The 23,004-nt window shown below is 37.0% G+C and overlaps 4 protein-coding genes across 7 annotated transcripts; all 4 read left to right on the top strand.

Annotated features, from left to right (window-relative positions):
* Positions 1 to 7,357: 7,357 nt before the first annotated feature.
* Positions 7,358 to 11,890, top strand: LOC133796401 (uncharacterized). 2 transcript variants are annotated; one of them, XM_062233893.1, is made up of 5 exons: positions 7,358 to 7,430; positions 10,450 to 10,549; positions 10,677 to 10,776; positions 11,158 to 11,249; positions 11,423 to 11,890. In XM_062233893.1, the coding sequence occupies exons 1-5, from the start codon at positions 7,418 to 7,420 to the stop codon at positions 11,676 to 11,678; spliced, it is 561 nt and encodes a 186-aa protein (XP_062089877.1). In that variant the 5' UTR covers positions 7,358 to 7,417; the 3' UTR covers positions 11,679 to 11,890. The 2 variants fall into 2 exon arrangements, with proteins under 2 accessions (XP_062089877.1, XP_062089876.1); XM_062233892.1 differs by lacking the exon at positions 7,358 to 7,430 and adding an exon at positions 9,603 to 10,269.
* Positions 11,891 to 12,558: 668 nt separating this feature from the next.
* Positions 12,559 to 16,075, top strand: LOC133796399 (protein KINASE OF THE OUTER CHLOROPLAST MEMBRANE 1-like). 3 transcript variants are annotated; one of them, XM_062233889.1, is made up of 5 exons: positions 12,559 to 12,692; positions 13,647 to 14,011; positions 14,114 to 14,205; positions 14,282 to 14,755; positions 14,832 to 16,075. In XM_062233889.1, exons 2-5 carry the CDS (start codon positions 13,652 to 13,654, stop codon positions 15,790 to 15,792), a joined length of 1,887 nt encoding a protein of 628 aa, XP_062089873.1. In that variant the 5' UTR covers positions 12,559 to 12,692; positions 13,647 to 13,651; the 3' UTR covers positions 15,793 to 16,075. The 3 variants fall into 3 exon arrangements, with proteins under 3 accessions (XP_062089873.1, XP_062089875.1, XP_062089874.1); XM_062233891.1 differs by having other exon boundaries at positions 12,593 to 12,702; XM_062233890.1 differs by lacking the exon at positions 12,559 to 12,692 and adding an exon at positions 12,735 to 13,203.
* A 1,505-nt stretch (positions 16,076 to 17,580) lies between these two features.
* LOC133795150 (uncharacterized) lies at positions 17,581 to 19,973 on the top strand. Its single transcript, XM_062232598.1, has 4 exons — positions 17,581 to 18,283; positions 19,227 to 19,243; positions 19,291 to 19,468; positions 19,574 to 19,973. The coding sequence occupies exons 1-4, from the start codon at positions 18,135 to 18,137 to the stop codon at positions 19,971 to 19,973; spliced, it is 744 nt and encodes a 247-aa protein (XP_062088582.1). The 5' UTR covers positions 17,581 to 18,134.
* A 967-nt stretch (positions 19,974 to 20,940) lies between these two features.
* LOC133796398 (SNF1-related protein kinase regulatory subunit gamma-like PV42a) lies at positions 20,941 to 22,427 on the top strand. The gene is made up of 3 exons (XM_062233888.1): positions 20,941 to 21,437; positions 21,550 to 21,901; positions 21,971 to 22,427. The coding sequence occupies exons 1-3, from the start codon at positions 20,968 to 20,970 to the stop codon at positions 22,301 to 22,303; spliced, it is 1,155 nt and encodes a 384-aa protein (XP_062089872.1). The 5' UTR covers positions 20,941 to 20,967; the 3' UTR covers positions 22,304 to 22,427.
* The last annotated feature ends 577 nt before the right edge of the window (positions 22,428 to 23,004 follow it).

Raw genomic sequence — 23,004 nt, 5'->3', positions numbered from 1 at the left:
CGTGGTGATCGAACAGCTAGCTATGTACATTTCACCTTGGAGCTCTCCACCTCGGGCTTGGTCCAGCCGGTCCTTGCCTTAACCTGCACCACGTAGCACCCGTGAGCCAAGGCCCAGCAAGAAAGCATGATAACATAGTAAGATCAGCAACACTTAACAAATATTTCACAATGCTCAACCGAGAGTTCAACATTTCATACATTTATCCAATCAGCAATAACAGTTGTCATTCAGACAGACAAATAACTATATTCATAGCACAATATTCACGTTCATAATCAATAGGTTGTCATACCCATCAAATAACATTCAGGGTTGGCGCCCTTAGTCGCACCCTCTATTTAGCACACTGTCTTCGGCTCAATAGGGCCGCCCCCAGTGTAATACTCACTGACTCTGGCCAGCTTAACCAAGCTCAGTGATAAATAAGCTGCCTCAGCTCCCAGTGGCCGAGCTGCGCCTCAATGCGCAAATATTGATTCCGACACCCTTAGGCCGGTAATCGCATGTCCCATGGTGTAATAACACCATCTCACGACATGATATACAAATATTGGGTACACTTAGTCCCATCATGACCACATGGTTAATCACACTCACATAACAATACATACCAACATAGGGAACACTTAGTCCCAACCTAACCACATACTCAGGTGCAGCTTTCTTACCTTTCAATTCACTGGTTTCCGATGCCACGAAGCCGCGAGCACGGTCCTCTACCCCGAGCCTCTCCAAAGTCCTAATCACCACAAAAATAATATTCTTTGTCATTAACCAATCCAAGACTACCTTCCCGGAACCTAATCCACACTCTCGGAACCCTCAAAACCCTAGAACAACACCCCGGAGACATCCCCCGAACCCCCGGGGCAAAGGCCAAAAATTGCAAAATATAACTCCCTGAAATTTGCCTTGTGCCGCGGCACCACATTCCTTGTGCCGCGGCACCCAACACCAGAGGCCCCTAGGCCGCGGCAAGCAAAAGCTGTGCCGCGGCACACCATCGCAGACCTAGATTTCTGGGTTTTCCTTCGCGTTTTTCCCGAGCCTAACTCACTCCAAATCACACCAACTTCATACCCAAGCCCCAAAACTTATTTAAAACCCCACATAGACCAACTAACAACCTATAAATACTATAATCCAGCTCAACTACACAATCACCCACAGAATTCATACCTAAATTCAAACTCAAACACCTAAGTTGAAACTTGAGAAAAGTACAAACCAGGCCCCTAAATTTTTAAACCATAGCAGCTATGAAATTGCAAACATACTTAATACCCTTACCTCAAACAGAAATTCGACCTGAGCTTCCTCCAATCCAAGCTTGAGCTGAATTCCACCTTAACAAACCAGCTGAACTCCATACAAGAAAAACCATGGCTATCACTCAATTCTTTCAAAAACCAAATTCAGAACTTAACAAAATAGAGACCAATCCCTTACCTCAGTATAAACCTTGATATATGCTTGATTCCACCCCCTTAAGCCCTTCTCTAGCCTCAAGGAACTCAGTTCAGTTCCTCTCCCACCTTGCCTCTTAGGTTCTTGATTCTCCCTTTCCTTCTTGACCTTTCTAGCCTTCCAAAACTTAACTTCAGCTTTACTTAGCATAATAAATCGTACATATCTTTTTCCCTCAGCCAAAGACTCTATATTACTGCCAAAAGACCTTTTTAACCTTCCTCAAATATCCTTTTCTAACTAAGCCTCAAGGGTACACTTGTCTTTTCACCAGCTTTGCAATTCTACCACTTTCCCCATAAAACTTGTTACTCTCTATAGTTACTAATAGTTACACAGGTTACCAAATTACCAGTTACCACTATCTAGCTTTCTAGGACCGTCTCGGCACGTGCATCACACTAGTATCACAGCACCCACGTGGTACGATTCACACATCATAATTTATCACATAATATAATTCACATAGTCATATAACATGCTTAAAATCATAATCTTGCATCTTAATCATAATCATCACACATAATTCTCATCATGCCCTCCTGGCACACTAATCAAGGCCCTTAAGCCTTATTAGTGAATTTGGGTCGTTACAATAACTTTATTTCTTCCCTTCCCATTCACTCTCTAAGATAAACACAAGGAAAACTATGGGAATCAACTTGAAGGTCTAAGGAGTTCAGCTGGGTTTTAGGGAGCTAGGAGCTTGGGGGAATTAAGGTTCAACTTTAGGGGTTTAACTCAGCAAGAGGTAAGCTTTTTCATGGTAGTTATGCTTAAGTTTCAGCTGTGTTTTCAAGCTTTGTATGTGGGTAGAATTTAACTTGTTCTTGGGGTTCTAGTTGGATTTTTGTAGTAGACTTTGATGGGTTTTGATGTTGTTACTGAGTTATTGTTGAGCTGGAGTATATGTGTTTAATATCTGGGTTAGATAGGTGAGTTTTGGTGAGGATTGGCTTGAAGAAAAGATAGGAAATTGATGAAGAATTCTGGGTTCGGTGAGGAGGGCCGCGGCCCTAGGATGGGCGCGCCGCGGCCCGTGTGCGCGTGCAGCCGAGGATGGACGAGAGTTCATGCGCGCCGCGGCGCTTGGTGCGTGTGCCGCGGCCCGTGTGTGTTGCAGGGGTGTGCTAGCCTCTGTTTTGAGGCTAGCCGCGGCTCTTGAGGGTGGGGTCGCGACCCTTAGTGCTAGGTTGAGTTTTTAAGGGTATTTTAGTCTTGGGAACTCAAGGGGTAAGGCTCGGGATGGATTTTATCACCCGGGTTGATAGAATTCAAGGTCCCGGAGGTTAGGGTTATGGTTTGAAGTTATTCGTTGGAATAGAACTTGATGATTGGATATTGTTAATGTGTTGTGACTAGGGTTTCGACGAGGCTCAAGTTAGGGGACTGTGCTCGGGACATCGGTGCTCAGAGAGCTCGGGACTTAGGTAAGAGAACCCTTGTTCCCATAGAGCTTGTGTGCAGGGCTGAGCCCAATGTGTTTGAATGGACTGATATGCGGGGCTGAGCCTAGTGTGCTTGAATGGATTGATATGCAGGGCCGAGCCCAATATGTTAGAATTGCGGGGCGTAGCCCTTTATCTGATTATGCTAGAATTCTATACTTGCTTGTTAAGTTATGTACATTATAATGTGAATGGTCGGCTCGAGCCGGGAATGGTGTAGACCGAGAACGGCGAAGGGCCGAGAACGACATTGGGCACGTTGGGTGCAAGGCCGAGAACGGCAAAGGGCCGGGAGCAGCGCTGAGCACGTGGAGTGCGAGTTGCTAGGGCGAGTCCCCAGAAGGATACCTGGGATATCCTCACGGCATGGTCTGCGAACCCAGGGCTTGGTAAATGCCTGGGACGGCTAGGCCGTATGTGTTTAGCCATTGGTGGCATGTTTATATGTTTGATCTATGTGCTGCAAATGTTATCTGCTTGTGGGTTCTCTTGCTGGGCTTCGGCTCACAGATGCTCTGTGATGCAGGTAAAGGGTATAGAGGAGATCAACCAACCATGAGTACAACAGGCGTGAGGCGGCGTGCACTTGTTTGGCCAGCCTGGCCGCCACGGCCAGAGGATTTTGGGAGATGCTTGTGAATAAACTCTGATTTTGTCGTCTAGTCGACTTGGTTTAATTAATGTGTTGTAAGCATTTCTAAACTGTATTTTGGGATCCCAAGTGTAAACCTTTTATGATTTTCTATGGAGATTACTATTTCTAAGGTTTTTCCTCTGTTTATAGCTTATTTACACTGTTTGATCTAAAACCTCGATTAGCAAGATGAAAGCACGTTTTTAAACTCACTTAGTAACGGCTCTAAGGAAGTAGGGCGTTACATTGAACATACCCAGATGATCTGACGGGTCCTCGTCTCCGTTGAACTTGGACAAGTGAGGCATACGGAAACCAGGTGGATACGCCGTTGCTGCTATGTTATGGGCGAAGAGCTCAAGTTCGTCCCCTGAATCATACTCATCTTTTTCTTTTTCTGATAAGAGCTTCCTCATCAGATCCTCCATCTGAGCCAGACGCTCAAGGGTTTTGTCCTGACTTCCTTAGTTGTTCCGGGGCTGTTCAACAACTCTGGATCCATTGTACACATTAGGCGGGTTATTGTCCCTCCTATCTTGAGATAGGTTATATGGGACGTTCCTGCTGTCACGTACTTCGGAGAGGTCTTCCCTTTGGCGAGCACGGTTGCCGTTTCCAACTGGGTCTCCTCTCTGAGAGTTTAGGCGATCTCAGAGGTCGCCCCTCGGGGTGGCCTGAGGACTTTGCGCCGAGCTCAAGCGTTGGCGCAGGTCTCTGCCGGAGAGATCACTTCGACGGCTTCCGGTCCAATAACTTCCATTTGAGAAGTTCGGAGCCCGCCTCTGGGGATGAGGATCCGGGACTTCTCTGGGCGCCCGGCTACGATGGGAAGGTCCGACGGAAAGAGGATTTCTCCTACTGCTCCCATGAGCCGGAATGTCTCGGACTGGCCGGGGAGGAGACGAGTATCTTATTGGTGAAGGAGGATGTCTGACCGGGGATGCGATCCTAGACCCGTCAGGACGGATCAAGTTAGGTCGCGGCCGCTCCGCTCTACCATCCTCTGCGTTCTGTGCTTGGCGGTCTGAGCGGGGTGCAGGACGGCTGGCCGGGGCGGGCTGTCGTTGCGAGCCCTCCTCGGATCTCCTTCGCGAGCTTCCTCGAGCCCTCCTGGGTGCGCTCGAGGGCGGAAGTGAGCTGGGAGTTGAGGTCCGGACCGATCGGCTGAATTGCTGCTCGACCCTAGGAAGTTCCTCAAATGTGGTTTCCCGGTGGTGCGACGTGGGAGTAGAATTTGATGTTGGGGGTCTGACCGACCGATTGGGCCTGGACCAACTACCCCGGCGGGACTTATGAGTCTCACCGTGCCCCTTTCCGACGTTAGCGTCGGTTGTAAGAAGGGGTAGTCGGGCTAAAACCTCTTGAATCTGCTGGTTCGCTTTCGCCAGCTGACTCCTCAACTGTGCATTTTCCATTTCTACTGCCGTATATAAATCCGGGTTCGGATTGGGCGGCCGGGGAGCCGAACTTCCAGTGTCGTCTTGGCTTATTGGCTGCTTGCCCGGCCGCTGCTGAACCTCAGGGTTCTGATCATCGGACATGGCGGCATGATGGGCCTTTTTCCCATCACGTTGGTCCGCCTCGTTACCATGTCTTGAGCGAGTGACTACCATGGTTGGGTATTTGTGATAGCACCAATCTAACACCTCTCAATGAAAGCACCAAACTGTTGACGCGGTTCTTCGGCAATAGATAATTATATGAATAAGGAGAGAGATTAGTGCTAAATAATGAACCGTAACAGATGAATGATCTCAACGTAAGATTATAACTCGAATGGTTCAAAGGTTAAAATCCTTCTAGTCCACCAGCCAATATTATTGATATATCTCTGATATTTTTTACAGGGTATTTCTTTACAAATTAGAAGCCAACCCCTTGCAACTCCCAGGGTCTCCATATTTATAGGGAGAGGGCACCTGGGAGTTGGCAAGGGAGGTCATCCCGTGACCTTCTTACCCATCATGTCACTTCTGTGACATTCATGATTAATTCCTAAAACCTGACAATGAAGTGTGGTCTAATCAATAGGTAAGGGGGATAATGGGCCGCATGACTTAACCCAGTCGTGGGGTGCCTGAACACGCACGTTTATGCTGCGTGTCCGAGAATTCAGGAATGGAGTAGACACATGATGTCTGATATATGCACGTTTACATTGCATGGTTGACTTTATAAAATGTCAGAGGTGCTAACTCAAGCTCGTACCCCGAGCTTGATGTAGTCTCAGCCCGTGGTGTCCACACTGCTGACCTGATGCCTTAATAATCGCAATAAACCTTTGGTTACCTCGAGCTAAAGAGGTAGAGCCTTTCAACAGCAGCTCCGGGTAGGTGGCTTCCACGTGGCTGATATAATTATGTTATTTCTCAGCTCGCTAATAGCCCGTAGATATTTAGGGCGTACACAACTATCTCGTGAACTAAGACTCATTAATGCCCCAACCACGTAAAAACTTTGTCTTCAGTCCTCAAACATTTTCTTCTAAGCTCTCTAATATTTTATTATTAAAGTTTCGAAAAAACTCAGTAAACAATTATGTTATGTCATTCTCATCAACTCTAGTGACTTGAATCAATTCATAACCACCGTGCACTCATTAAAATAAAGAATACTTATTTATCATAAATTTTATCGTTTGCAGTCAATTACTAATTGACTGTCTCCTCTTTTTGATATCCTAATATATTATCAATCTATTTTTTTTTCTTGACAAGATATTATCAATCTATTTGACCTAGCTTAACTTTTATAAAGTTTAAAAGTTATTTTAGAGAGCATCGGGTTAAATTTTCAATAATACCGGTTTAAAATTCATTTTTCACAGAAGTAAATATCTACCTTCTTTTTGAAAAAAAAAAAGAAAAACACTTTTTTTTCTTTTCTTTAAAAGAATGCTTTTATTGAGTATTAATAAACTTTTTTATATTTATAATTTTATTCATAGGCCAATTATAAATTTTCTTGGTGTAACTAACAATAGTGATAATAAATATAATATTAAAATGCTTTTTATGATATGAAAAACTCTTTTAAATTATAACACTCAACTATTGAATATATATATTTTTTATAATTTTACTTATTTTATTATCTAAAAGTAAAAAGTATGTAAAGCTAGCTTTATCTCGAAATCAAAGAAGCTATAAGCAGCCATTAGAATGTATTGTGTGTTGTTCTAATCTATCTAATTGAATAATTGTGGTGAGTTCAGAATTGAGAGCAATATCCACTAACCTCTTTGTCATAGCAGTGGCAGGCAATCTCCGAGTCATATGGCCGGAGTCGGAGACGTCAAAAAATCCCATTCCTTAACCAATTAACTCAATTCACATCCACTGTATTTATTTACATTAACATGTCATCTTCATTACTTTTAGGTGAATAATTCAATTCAGACTAGGGAAAAAGAAAAGCAGAACTGAGCATGAACATGGTCTATATAATATAAGGACCCATTTTGAATAGGCTTTTTTATCCTCATAATGTCCAACTTTTAGGCTGGAAATTGCCTCAATTAAGTGATGGCATAAAAGAGAAGAAAAAAAGTTATAGCTACCAGACCTTTCTTTCTACGGGCCTTTTTAAAACAGCGCACTTGTTATATATAGGCTGTGATTTTGTATAAAACCATTAAGCTTTTGATATGTAATGAAGAAAAGAGAGCGATGTTGGCAAGGTTCAATCTGAGCATGGATTTATGCAAATACAGGGCATAGGTATCCATATCAGATTGAGCCGTGCCAATATCACTTTCCAAAAATCTATGTACATACATATCTCATAATATATATCAATCAATAAATATTTATATGAGTTTCTGGTTCAAGCTAAAGCTTTGGAGCTACGTACGCAACTAAATGATATGATAAGCTCCGGTAAAGTACCGTTTCTTCTTTCTATTCTCTAACAGTATTTACTTTGTGCTTATATAATATATGGCTACAGATGTTTAGCTGCTTTAGCGAAATAAAAAAACATATCTTAAATAGTCATTTACAAAGCTTTAGGTAGAACTTAGAAGCTCATGGCCCTTAATTTTGTGATTTTATTAGAATTTTTAATTATAAAAATAGTGATTCAAATTCAGCCCACTATATTAATTTTTAAAATTGGTCATAATTAGAATTATCTATGTTCATATCTTCTAGGTATAATTATAATGCTAATTTGCTTAATATTAAAGTTGTAAATATTATTTATAATTTTAATAAAATTTGTTTTATTGTTTTTTTTTAAATATATATAATATAATATATTATAGCTCTGTAGTATATATAAATATTTATATCAATAATTTCTCTATATATATATATGACATCTAAACACAATTTTGACATAGATATATATTTACATGGCTACATGACATATGTATTAGCGACGGACAATCTGCCTTTAATAATTATAGGTTCGCCGCTAATAATAATTTTTTAAATTTAAACATTATTAGTCCACCGCTAATAACCTTCACATTACAGACGGATTCAACCCGCCTCTAATTATACCACCTCTAATATTAACTTTTCTTGTGGTGAAGTCATAATGTAGACAATATTATACATCTATCAACTATTTTTAGTTTCTAATATATCTCACAATGTCCTCTAGTAAATTTGATAAAGAAAAAAAACTTCAATCACTTGATAATAAAAAACAAACTATCATACAAATTTATAAGATAAAAAAAATGATATGTATGTCTTTATTATTTTTAAATAAATATGATTTAATTATTTAAATTATCATAAAATATCTTAAAAATATCATATTTTAATTAAATAATTAATTTATTTTTGTTTAAGTTTATATTCACTACTACAAAAAAGACTTTAAAAAAGTTTTTTGGACTTGCGGGGTGCGAATACTCTATTTAAGAGCTTTAAAAATGTGTGTTCTAAAAATGTGACCCGTAAATTGTATTTTGTAGTAGTGGTTTTTTTTAGTTTTTGAGTTTGCAGTGACAACAAAATATTATATATTATATATTTAATATAATATTAAGTGTAAGTTTAATAAAATTTTATTTAAATTATAAAATACATGGTTTTATTATTTTTAAATAATTATTATTGTAAAATATCTCAAAAATATAGTATTTTAATTTGTTTAATTATTCATTTATTTAAATTTAAGTCATGTTTACAATTTAATAAAAAAAATAAAAAACCATTAAAACCAATTTTTTTTTTATTTACACATTTTTTCACAGAAGAGATATAAAGCTAGGTTAAAGATAACGTTCTTTATTTTCACGTCACCATATAGTTAAGAAAAAAATAATTCCAAAACATACTAAAAAATATTAAAGAAAAATGGATGAGTGTTCATAATTTCAATCTTATTTCTTATCTTATTTATTTTACTATATATCAAATTAACATAAAAATTAATAAAAATGTACTATATGTAAAATTATCTTATTTATTTTACTATATATCAAATTAACATAAAAATCATGATTTACATTATGTATTTCTTTTATTCAATATTAATGTAAAATTAATAAAAATGTATCACTCATTTGATAACAATGTACAATAACTAAAAAAAATATGCTGACACTATAATTATAATTTTTTTTTATAAAAATAATCATACAAATAAAAAGTTTTTTGAAAATATATATTTTAAGTTATTACAAAATGTTTTCTAGTTAATATATACACACAAATTACAAATCAAATTTTTATGACATTTTTTTCAACCATTCACATTTATTTTTAAATTTATTGTAAGATACCATATATATTTTTAAAGGAATAGGATATTATTACGAGTAATCATATTTTTAAATAAATGTACAATGAACAAAGAAAAAGAAAATTGGCTATTGCTATTTTTGTTTTGGGCGGGAGTTTTTTTTTTCTTATATAAATTTATGTTTAATTTTTTTATTACGAGTAATCATATTTTAAAATAAATGTACAATGAAAAAAGAAAAAGAAAATTGGCTATTGCTATTTTTGTTTTGGTCGGGAGTTTTTTTTTTTTCTTATATAAATTTATGTTTAATTTTTTTATTATAAAAAAGAAAAAAAATATTGAAAAGAAAAATCACGCATTCCTTGTTGACTGACAAATTGGTCTAGTACGGCCCAAGAGTATAATCCACCCGTTGACGCAATAGAATAGCCTACTCAACATTATTTTCGAGGATATAACACGCGCTCATCTAACGGCCTTACAGTAAGAAAATCGCGATCTAAGCGCGAGTACAGAAAATGGCGATTACAAACCCAAATTCTCTCAGAATCACAACGGTCTCTCCGATTTCAAAGCCCCTAAAACCAACCCACGCTTTCCCCTAGGTCCCTCCATTGTCATCTTCTCCAAGCTTCAGTACTCTTCTGCAACTACTGGTTCAGTTCACTCAAATCATTCCAAAACCACCAAAAAAAGTAAAGTTCGGACTAATACTGAGCTTAAACCTGGGTCATTTGCGTTTTGTATTCCTTGGGAGAGAAGAATTTTGAAGCCTGAAGGTTATTATGCGAAGCAACAGAGGCGAAGAAGCTAGGCACATCAATGGCGTTCGTAGCAGTAGTAAAACTAGAGGTGCTGCTAGTACTTTGAAGGTTTTGATAGAGAGGCGGTGTTTGGCTCCTCTGACAGAAAACGACGATGTTAATCATCTTGATGATCATGATGTGCGGAGCTACAGCTCGTACCGCAAGCTTCCTCAGCTTCAGTATCTCAAGCTCGATGGCACTGCCTTTGGTGACACCTTTCATTCCTTTACTATCTCAATTTTTTTGAAAAAAAATATCATAACGATGATGATAGAAAGTCGCTTTTGTGAAAAATTCTCTTCAATTTTTTATGTTTTGAATAATATTTTAGATGAATACAGATTAAATGCACTTTAAACAATGATTCATATGAAATTTGATCCCACAGATGTGTTTGTTGTGAAAAATGCTACGGTAGCAGAACTTAAAAAAGGGATAGAAGAAGTTTTTAGTTCATCGCCCAAAGAAGGTCAAGACAAGATATCCTGGTGAGTAATACCCATCAATAGATATTGCTAATTATGTTCAAATAACTAGCACATTTCAGTATCTACGGGAAGAGTTCTGATCGTTGAACATAATTTCTGTGCATATTACTGTTGTTATTATTATTAGGTCACTAGTCTGGGGACACTTCTGCTTAAGCTATCAAGGTCGGAAACTAATTAATGACAAAGCACAAGTTCGACATTATGGGATTAAAGAAGGTGATCAGGTAGTTAGGTTTTATTATAATCTCTAAGTTTTCCTTATTATACTAAATTAAATTTGACAAGTTACTTTGAGATTACCATGCATATATATGGCTACTCATTTTTAAAATTGACATAATCGTACTCAAATAGTGAGGCATGTTTATGATCTGTACATAGCAATTGCTATATTGTAAGGTTAGCCAGAGGTTTAGTTTAAAAAAAAGATATATGATATAGAAGCCACAACTTTGACCTTCTTTTCTTATTCATCATTTATTTACAGAGGTGGCTCTGAAATTTTTCTTGACTGTATTATTGGTGATTTTGGGTCCGTTATGGATATAGTGGGTCTAATGGCCAGAAAAAGGTTTCTTATGTTATGATTTTCATGGTGTTGTTAGCTTCAATTCGTCAGGCACATGACCATCAATTATTCACCATTAAAGAAAATTAGACCAAAGAAAGAAAGTATTGCTTGGAAAAAAGATTCCCAGTAAGAAGTCCTCTTATCTTATTGCTTCTTTCTTTTTTCACTTTTCTATTGCATATATATATATATATTATTATAATATACTGGATTATGCTGTGTATGAAAAGTGTAACAAGAGTTGGAAACTTTTTTAACACTAGTTACCTATGTTGTCACTTGTACACACATATATATAGATTGTCGTCTGGATCAAACGACATGAAGCTTAGTACTAAGGGTCAGGAAAATGATCAAGAGAACAATTTGAAGCGTCCTATTAAAGAAGAAGAAGATGAAGAAAATGCTGCTCCTCAGTTTAAGATGGCTCATTTCTTAAGAGGTTTACTTTCATATTCCAGGTTGTGGGGTTTTTCGAGAAAGAGATCATCATCAGCAGACTGTAGTAGGACCAACCGTCCTACCAGATTCTCTCTGCATTTTCTCAAAACGTAGTAGAATGTTTTAGAGAGTAGCTAGGTCACTACAAGTTAGAGAAATTGAAGTAAAATTAGCTCAATCATAGTATGTGAACCCTGTCTATTTGTATCTTTTGTATTTTGGTTATTGTATAAAGGCAAATTAGTTCATAGTATGTGAACCATGCAAATGCAAGAACGCCCTTAATTTTTAGTCTTGTCTTTGTCCCACTCGAAGGACTAAATCCATTTTCCCTGACAAGATTTGTACATTACGTTATTTAGTCTTTTGAAAAAGAACAAAGAAAAAAAAAGTTGCAAAAGGAGCGCAAAGAAAGAAAAAAAAAACACTTTTGGTCTAATTATGATTTTTTTTTCAATTGTTGCAATCGATCCTAGACTAGTTGTTTCTTGAAAGAAAGTTTAAGGAGGCATAGTACGTACTCATTAGAGATCTTAATATTAAGAAAAGATAGCCACAAGTGTTTCTCGGAAAATCAAAATAAATTAAAAAATGACAGTGTTACAGCAGGATATTACGTCAAATAATTTTCGATAATTGTCTTAGAACTCTTGAATTATTTTCTTTTTCCTCAATTTTTTATGAAAGAAGAAAAATCCAAAATATGACTTAAAAAAAAACGGAAAAATAAACTAACCAAAGACAAATTAGAAAAACCCAATTAAGTCCCTCCAAAAATATCGGCAAACTCCTAAAAATATTATTAATTTTTTTTTTTTGAAAGAGAAAATATTATTATTATTTTGTTTTAAAAAAATTAACCTTGACCGGGTGTTCGAAAGTATATAAATCATACACGTTGCAACAAATTAGAATTATTAAGACACGTGTCATTCTAAGGTGAAGTCTTGGTGGCGTGGTGTTCAGATAAGTAAGGGTGCACCGAAATCCTGTACTCCCTTGCGTAAGGTCCCTCATTTTCGGTTCCACAACTTCCTGAAACCGAAGAAGGAAAAAAAAAACTAGAATTAATTTCTTCTGGATCATTATTTGAACTTCGTCCCCGGAATTGAGGCTTTCTCTCCTCTGGTTAGTGCTTGTATGTGTTTGGTTGCTGAGAAACTGAGAAGATCGAAGAAAATTAGTTTATTTTACGTTCTTGTTCTTTTTGTGTTAGCTTTTACTGTCTTTAACAGCACTGTAATATGTATTTGTGTAGTCAATTAATTGTAAATCTCAATTAGCAAAAAACGAATGAATATATTTTTGTGCATATCAGTTACTTATTTTCTGACTTTTTCGTTACTTTTGACTTACCTTTTAGTTCAAAATTGCCGTATGGAGTTTGATATATATGATATTAGCAGACTAAATATTATAGATTATCAGATTGCTCTGTTAGCCCTAAGTTAAAAAGAGGTGTTTTTTAGCTGCTTGCCAGATTTTTCTGGGTAGAAATGGTTTGATTATGGCAATTTATTTGTATAATCTCATCAATTTTACACAAAATTGGAATTTCTTTTTTCCAACTTGTATTGCTTGTGTTGTTTGTTCTGAAGCCGATTTGTCATTAGGAGCGTTATTAGTTTCATAATCAACGGTAAGGGTTTCTAATGTTTGCTTAGCCTGTGGCTTACATGATCTCAATAACATGAAGAGGTTTTTATCTCCGATTTTATAAGTTATTGAACTTGATGGATTTGAATTTTTTTTTATTGTTTTAATAGTTTCTTTTTTTGCTGAATGCTTTTGCCGATTTTCAGAAATTGTTTTCAGTTTATTAGTAGGGAACTGCAATAAACTCTTTGTAAGAACTGAGATACAGTTTTTTGATTCTATGTTAACTTGATAGCATTTCTATTGAATTGACTTTGCCTGAGGTGCCTCAGGGCTTTGTGGGTTAGAATTAAGGCATCTCTTCTACATGGTATAGGAAATATTTTATATAATTTAATCTGGAGAATATATACACTAAGATTAGTATTTTTTCTGTATCACTGTGAATTGGATACTTAATTTTTTCATTGTTACCATTACAAATAGAATACATGGCTGATCAGATGGGAAAGGTGGTAACATCTTTTGAGTATGAGCTCTTTGAAGGAGATCCTGATCACCTCAGAACTGTTGTGGCTACGCCTACTCCAGTTGGTCCATGGATTGATCCTGCCTCATTGAAACTTAAGTACAGAGTTGGCCGAGGCCCTTTTGGTGATGTTTCATTAGCTACTCATCACCAGTCATCTCTGGATTTTGATGAATTTCATGAACTGGCTGTTAAGGTGTTACACCCATTGGACATGGACCACACACAGAAGTTTCTGGATAAGTTTGAAGTGCTATTTTTTAAGTGCCGAGAGTTCCGCAGTGTTTGTTGGTTGCATGGTATTTCAATTGTTGATGGAAAGGTGAATGTTGTGAAATTAAGTTTGGAGTTCTCTTTTAAGTTTAATTCTGTATTTTCATATTATGCGCGTGGATTTCTGTTTCTTAGACAATTTCATTTTCAGATTTGCATTGCTATGAAAGTTTATGAGGGATCAGTGGGTGATAGAGTAGCTCGGGTCAAGGGTGGCAAGCTTCAGATTTCTAGTGCTTTAAGGTTACATACTATATTATTATTTATGAAGTTTACCATGTTATTAGAGTACATGACCTTGGAACTCTAATGCTCACAGGTATGGAATAGGGCTAGCAAAAGGAATTTTAGAATTGCATTCAATCGGGACTCTGGTACTAAACCTAAAGCCTTCTAATATTCTTCTAAATGAAAATGATGAAGCCGTTTTGGGAGATTTTGGGATCCCATATCTGCTTCTTGGAATCCCACTATCTAGTCCGGATATGGTTCTTAGACTTGGAACTCCAAATTACATGGCCCCAGAACAGTGGGAACCAGAAGTGAGAGGTCCTATATCTTTTGAGACAGATTCATGGGGATTTGGCTGTTGCTTTGTTGAGATGTTGACTGGTGTTCCACCGTGGTTTGGAAAGTCATATGAAGAAATATATTATTCTGTTGTGATCAAGCAAGAAAAGCCTCAGATTCCAAGTGGTTTGCCTCCTGCTATTGGGAATGTCATCAGTGGGTGCTTTGAGTATGATCTTCGCAATCGACCTTTAATAGCTGATATATTACATGCGTTGGAAAGGTATTTAAATATTCAAGCCTTTTTGTTTATCTATTTGTGCTCACATGTTGACTGTTATTCGCAACTGAATTTGCAGCTCACAGAATGCTATTGACAGTGAAGAAGAATGGTTTGGTTCCCGAACCAGTTCACTTGTAGGACGATCAAGTTCTGGTGGTCACACTGCATGGTATCTTTCAAAAGATCATCTTCTAGTTGGTGATACTGTTCGCTCAAGGAAGCCACTGAATGCATGCAGACCTCAGACCATGGATGTCCCTGAAGGCACTGTTGTTAGTCTGGATAGCAACTCTGATAGAGATGATTTTGTTCTGGTGAAGATCCCTGGAGTTCGGAACCCTGTTAGAGTACTCATCTCGACAATTGAGAGGGTAACATCTAGCTTTACCAGGGGTGATTGGGTGCACTTGAGGGTATTCCCTGGAAAACACTCTTCTGTTGGAGTTCTTCATTCTATACAGCGAGATGGAAGTGTTACTGCTGGATTTATTGGTTTAGAGTTTCTTTGGAGAGGGCATTTATCTGATCTCGAAATAGCTAGTGGTTTCTACATTGGACAGTTTGTGAGGCTAAAGGAAAATATCCGTGCTCCCCGATTTGAATGGCCTCGGAAGAGTGGAGGAGCCTTTGCAACTGGCAGGATCTCCCAAGTCCTTCCAAATGGCTGCCTTGTTGTGATGTTTCCTGGAAGGTTTGTGTTTGGAGATAAACATAGTAGTTTCTTGGCAGATCCAGCTGAAGTGGAACAAGTGTCCTTTGATACTTGTCCTGGGGTAGTACAGAAGTATCAACATATCGAGGATTTTCACTGGGCAGTGAGGCCACTGGCGATTGCATTCGGTTTGCTTGCAGCCATGAAGTTCAGCTTATTCATTGGACGAGGTGTCAGCTCAAAGCTGAGGAAGGAGCGTAAAAGCTCGACTCGATCCAATGATATTTATCAGGACAGCCAATCTGGAAGCACTGCAGCTTGGCTTCCACCTCCAGTTGCAAATATTCTCTTCAAAGAAGGTGTTCCTCCAGCTACGGCCAGGTAATTTGTCAAACACCTTGCTTTAGGCCATTCAGGTGCGAAACCTACCAAAGATTTCAACCCTTTGGCATTGACTTCAAGGTCATGTATTTACTTATGTTGTAACGCCAACAGGCCAAAAAAATAGTAGTGTATATAATTAATCTCCACTGTTTATAACCGTAGATTTGCAAAAACACATTGTATATGATGTGTTACAATTGCAAGCCGATTCACCTGGCACTGTATAAAATATCACTTTTTAAATTTTTTTTTTATCAAAGTGTTTATACGGTCTTGGCTAGGCATTACGGTGAGTAAGATTTTTACTTAACAAGTATAATATCGTAGCTGATGAAATTGATTGCTAACTTCCTTGGCCAGAATTTGATTATGTTGGATGATCAAATTGTTGATCATTACCAAAGAGCAGTCTTCCACGGAAGTATGAGCGTGAGATCATGAAAGAGGGATATTTACGCAATTAAATTTCTCATCTTATTGGCTGTAAGATTGTTTTGTTTTGTCTTCTTCTGATCTGTGTTTCTATGCTCAGAAGAAAGAGGCAATTTTGGGACTAATCTACCTTTAGATGGATAAATTCGAACTTATCTTAGAAACTTGAAAATCGAAAATAAAAGGAAACCAAGAAAACTCGGTTTTTAGTAAGTGATTTTATCTTGTCGTACCAAAGGAAGAAAACAAAGAAAATTTACCACCGTTCGTCCCTAACTAGGAGATGACATTTTGAATTTTGTTGTTACATGCAGCAGTTTTGTAAGCCAAAATTGCCACCGAGACCATATTTTGGGGGGCAAACGGCCAATTGGTGGCATGTTTTTATTTTTGGTTGATCTCCCAATAATATACAGGCATTTTGGATTCCATAAGTTTGTTTTTTAGCACATTGTACCTGAATTTTGTAACCTTTGTAATCTCAGCAAAATCCATGTTCCTCTGTGGGAATTCAACAAGTTAGTGATACCCACCTAGACTTTTTAATTTCCAGGAAAAAAAGAGAGAAGAAAATTGCGGTATGCTTCATCGATGACTTTATATTTAGTTGAAGATAAAATTATATAAATGTGATTTTGCTATATTATTGTGGTCGACCTAAAAAATTAAATCATGAGCAGTTTTTAAATAAAATTTAAATTGTGTATTATTGATTTTATGTTTATTATTTATTGATTTATATTTAGATAATACATAACAAAAATACTATAAATGATTAAGAGCAGCTCCAACGCAGTGGCTTAGAAGAGTGGTAGTTGTTAGAAGCCTTAGTATTTATATTTAAATATAATATTTTACATATATAAAACATTTTGTTACTGTTTGTTTTTATTACCGTTTTTTTAACCGTTGGTGACATAATTTTTTATTATTGTTTTTTCTATACATTCATTTATTTCATTCAATTTTTACACCATTACATATATCTTCTTCCAAATTATCAATATCACAAAATTTCTTTTCTTACCAATAGATTCCCAAAATTCTCCAAATACCAACTTCTGAAATCTAAATTTTCAATATTCTCAAGTTTTTCAAAATTCATTATTTTCTCCACATACCAATCCCCAAAATCCAACTTTTCAATATTCTCATTTCAATCAAAATTTTCAAAATACTCCATCTACTAATCATCAAAATTCAAATTTTCAATATTATCAATTTAACCAAAGTTTTCTAAATTCTCAAAATTATCCTATGTCCTCTTACCCTTACCAAAATTTTGGCTCTTTTGAGACACCCCAACAAGCTCCATTCTTCACACTAACAAATTCACTACCATATGCCTTTTATATGTCTTCCCTACACCAACCCGAAATGGTTTCAAGAAATTATAGGCCAAGTATGGAAAAGTCTAGTATTGATTTGAATCGTGAAACATCATCGACATCTGTCTCTGAAACCCAACCTGAACATGGTGTTGAAGGGTTGGAAAATGTAGTTCTACACAATGAAGATGAATCAAGGCATAAATGTAAAGTCAAATGGAGCAAGGAAGCTACTATACTTCTGATAAGTGGATGACTTAATACATCTAAGGATGCCATTGTGGGGAATGACCAAACTTCTACACATTTCTGGGCTCGAATCGCAGAATACTACAACACCAACTAAAAAGGCGAGCAAGCAAGAACTGGAAAGCAATGCAAATATCATTGGAACAAGATGAATCAAAAGGTGGCACGTTTCAATGGGTGTTATAAATGAGTTCAACAAGCACATCACAGTGGTTGGTCTGATGAGCAAATTCTTGAGAATACACATCAATTGTACAAATCTGAAAATAACAACTCAAATTTTCTGCTTGTGGACTGTTGGAGATTGCTAAAGGATAAGGCGAAATGGAATACAATGTACCAACCAAAAGGTGGTAAGAGGACAAAGGTGTCAGGATCAGGGGCATTTACTTCTTCTTCCAATGCAGACATCAGTGATGATGAAGTACGTGAAGTGCGCCCTACTGGCCAAAAGGCAGCAAAGAGAAAAGGGAAGGAGAAAAAAGACACATACTAGATTTATAGAGATTAGTGAACAGAATGCATCTGCATTGGAGAAATTGGTGTCGATAAAGGAGAAAGAGGCAGAAGATAATAGGATGACAAAATATATGGATTATCTCATTAAGGACACGTCGCATATGACTCCTGAACAAAAGAAAGATCATGAAAACTTGTGTACTTATATTAAGAATAATATCCTGAAGTTGTAATTGCTATGTATTTTTATCAACCACATTATTAACAGCTACATTTTAACGGCTACATATATATGTCACCATGTCTATAAATACCAAATTTCAATATTCCTTTTACTCAACTCTCCATTCAATCCTTCATTTTACTCTCTCATTCATCTTTCATTCCCAAATATCATATACTCTAAGTTCGACAATGGATTCGCCAAATTCTCCGAATCCATACGACAATATGAGTCTAGAGGATATAATAATTGCAGAGTGTACTGAAGATCATGATGATCAATATTTCAAAGCGCTCATAGATGGGGGTAGCTCAACAAGACAAGGAAGAAAGAGAGCCCACATTGATAGGGGTCATGTAGAAGGACACCAACGTTTGTTCGATGATTACTTTTATGATGAACCGGTGTATACAGAATATCAATTTCAAAGAAGATTTAGAATGCGTAGACATGTATTCCTACGCATAGTGCAAGCTCTAGAAAATCATTCGGAGTATTTCTAAATGAGGTTTGATGCAGTCTGTAGAAAGGGGCTTTCGCCATTACAGAAGCACTGCTGCTATGCAAATGTTGGCATATGGAGTGCCTGCCGATTATGTTGATGAGTATGTTCGAATTAGTGAAACTACCGCTATTGAATGTCTAGTCAATTTCTTTCGAGGAGTGAATGATATTTTTGGGACTCAATATTTAAGACGACCTAATGCTGGGGACATTCGTTGCTTACTTCAAATGGGGGAGGTGCGTGGTTTTCCAGGCATGTTGGGAAGTATTGATTGTATGCACTGGGAATTAAAAAATTGCCCAGTTGCATGGAAATGTCAATTCACGCGAGGTGATCATGGTAGACCAACAATCATGCTCGAAGCAGTTGCGTTACAAGATCTTTGGATATGCCATGCATTTTTTGGTGTTCCAGGATCCAATAATGATCTCAATGAGTTAAATCAATCCCTAATATTCACTGATATCTTACAAGGGCAAGCTTCGAGAGTTGAGTTTACAATAAATGGCACATAATACAACAAGGGGTACTATCTAGCAGATGGTATCTATCCAGAGTGGGGTACGTTTGTTAAAACTATCCCACTGCCTCAAGGAGAGAAAAAAAAATTATTTTCCCAATGCCAAGAAGCGGTACGCAAAGATGTTGAGCGAGCATTCAGAGTACTTCAATCTTGTTTTGCTATTGTACGAGGACCAACACCTTTTTGGCAAAGAGATGTTCTCAAAGATATTATATATGCATGCATCATATTGCACAACATTATTGTCGAGGATGAAAGAGATGCATATGAGAGTTTGTTTGATTTTAATTATGATGACGGCCCCGCCGACACCCTAATGGTTGAAGTATTGCATGGACCTATTTCTGACTTCTCGACAATGTTTCAAAGAAATGCTGAAATTCGTGATAGAAACATTCATTGCAATCTTCAGGCGGACTTGGTAGAGCACATATGGTCAAAATTTGGAAATCATTTTAATTAACATTTTTTTAATTATGTTAGATTAATTAATTATGATTATGTCATTTTATAAGCTCTTTTAAATTTCGTTTAATTTAAATTTTATGTAATATTTATTTATATTAATATATGGATTTAAAAAATTTAGTGTGACAATATTTATAATTACAAAATAATATATTAAATAACAATGTGTGGGGCCATAGTTGACAACTTTTAGGGTGGCTTAACATTGGAGCATATTTATGAAAAAAGTTGTAAAAAATGATGCAGATGAGAGAGAAAATAAAAAATTATATTTTGGGATGATTTAGACATGTTAAGTAACTAATTAATGGGTAGCGAACATTAGAGTTGCTCTAATGAAACTCAGGTCCATATGCTTTTTAATCTATTTTCACTAATGTTCGCTCCTTGCGTACTTACATATCTTATGCAAATTATAACGAATTTTTTTACATAAAAGTAGAATTTTTTTTAAAGATTATGAAGCTCTGTCAACCATCCCAGCTGCTTAATCAAGACTATAAATAAGCTTTTTGATGCTATTAATTTAGATTAATATTTACAAACACAACAAATATTATGTTTTCGCTTAAAAACTGGTTATACTTTGAACTTAAACCGATATTATATCTACTTTATATGAACATGAAATAGTAGAAGATTAACTCTCTTTCGTGTCTGCTTCATATATTATATAAATAATTTTTATGTCCAAAATAATAATAAGGAAAAAAGGGATTTTTTTTTTAAAAGAAACGCAGTTGAAACGTCCACGTAAACAAGACAATGACAAGTGGCAAGTATATATAGTGCCATGCAATGCCTCATCTCTTGCTATATCTGACACGTGCAATCCCATGCACACTCGAATCACAAATCCATTGCACAGACCAACTGTACAATTTCCATATGGATAATATATACATATATATATATATCTTTGTCTATATCATGTTATCCACAGGTTTAAAACACCGCTCATCGCAACCATTGAAGGAAACCGGAAAAACATGCAACAAGCAAAGGAGCTACACGCGACCACTGCCATGGCCACCAAGCTCAAGTACTCATCGGAAGCTCAAGGGCTAAGAGATAAGAAGGTGAAGGACTTGATGGTCGACAACAAGCGCAGGCTAGTGGAGGTGCCGTACACGGCGTCCCTGGCTCACACTATGAACGCACTGGTGGCCAACCGGGTGGTGGCGGTCCCAGTTGCGGCTCCCCCCGGGCACTGGATCGGAGCCGGTGGATCCATGATCTTGGAAGCTGACAAGCAAACAGGTGCTGTGAGGAAACATTACATAGGGATGGTGACCATGCTTGATATTTTAGCTCAAATTGCTGATGCTGATGATGATGACATTAAAGGTGGTGATGGCTCAGATAATAATCTTGATAAGAAATTGTCTGTCGAGGTGTCATCGATCATAGGGCATTGTTTTGAGGGGCTCAGTCTCTGGACTTTAAACCCAAACACCAGGTAAGTATATATATATATATATATATATATCCGTTCCATCATCTTTTCCTCAAAGTACTATATATACATTGAAATTATTTATATATATATGATATATATACTTATTTGGTAGCATACTAGACTGTATGGAAGTATTCAGTAAAGGAATCCACCGTGCAATGGTACCACTAGACAGCCAAATGAACAACGTATCTGGTGTAGAGCTTGTAGAGTCGGCATCATCCTACAAAATGCTCACACAAATGGACGTGTTAAGGTTTTTAAAGCAACACGACATGGAGCTGAAGAGCATTACATCAAAATCCATCAAAGAATTGGGAGCAATCACTGACAGTGTTTTTGCAATATCTGATCGCACCAAAGTTATAGACGCCATCAAGTCTATGCGAATGGGTTCGCTCAATGCTGTTCCCATAGTTACAGCCCTGGATATCCCCGAAGAAGATCACAAGCAGCTTATGAATGTATATATTTTGTGCTTTTATACCATAATAATATCATATATTTAACTCTTATAATATATATTTTTGCAGGGCAGAGGTAGAAAGATTATAGGAACGTTTTCAGCGACCGATCTGAGGGGGTGTCACTTGTCTGCACTGCAGACATGGCTTCCACTGAGCGCTCTAGAATTCACGGAGGCTATCTCGACCAGTCCTTTGTTCGCAGATCATCAGTCGAATGCAGAGCCCCAAAAAAGGGAACTTGTGGCTTGTGGGACTGAATCCACTCTTGCCCAAGTTATCGATAAGGCAGTCACTAACTATGTCCACCGGGTTTGGGTGGTGGATTCCCATGGTTTACTTCTTGGACTTGTTTCACTCACGGACATAATCAGGGTGTTGAGGCTCTCGCTCCTTTCCTAGCTAGTACTAAAATAAAAATGCTATATTGTTCGTGTGTGGTGGAGATTTGGAGTTGTTTTGTTTTGTTTTGTTTGTAAGATTAAATGCTTTGTTTAAGTGCTTGTAGGTCTATTGTTCAATGGAAGAAGGATTGACACAGTTCAAATTTTGTGCTCATAAGTCATAACTCACTCTTGCAAAATAGGATAGGATTTTCCATGCGCTCTGCTATGGACGAACATTTTATAACTAATAAAAATTAACAACATAACGATAAACAAGTAAATAGAATATACGGTAATAACTATGAGCTGCTATCCAAGGGCTCTTTAAAATGGCTAAAACTGAAATCTAAAAAAGCATTTTAACCACACTAAATCTATATGAATTCAATATCTAGTTCGGTACAATTCTTAATACATTAAATGAAGTAATTTTCTTAAAGACTTGCGTGAATTCAGAGAATTTGAATCAACTATATATGAGATCATCACGAAAGCATTGCAAGTTATGAATTATCACTATACAATGGATGTCAACCTTTTGAACTACCCAGCAGAAGATGAGGCCTCAGAGTTGTTGAGTGTTGACTGACGACCAAATCATTGAAGACATCCATGGGACAAGGCAAAGACGATGAAGTTGAAGACGATGTATATAGTTCTGCGTTGGAGCCCGTCTGGCTCAATGATGCAATGTTGGCTAACAATCAAATTGAATAA

Source organism: Humulus lupulus, chromosome 8 (genome assembly GCF_963169125.1).
Source record: "Humulus lupulus chromosome 8, drHumLupu1.1, whole genome shotgun sequence".
NCBI classification, from domain to species: Eukaryota; Viridiplantae; Streptophyta; class Magnoliopsida; order Rosales; family Cannabaceae; genus Humulus; species Humulus lupulus.
The sequence above is the reverse complement of the archived record's forward strand: the minus strand, read 5'-3'. Positions and strand labels throughout refer to the sequence as shown.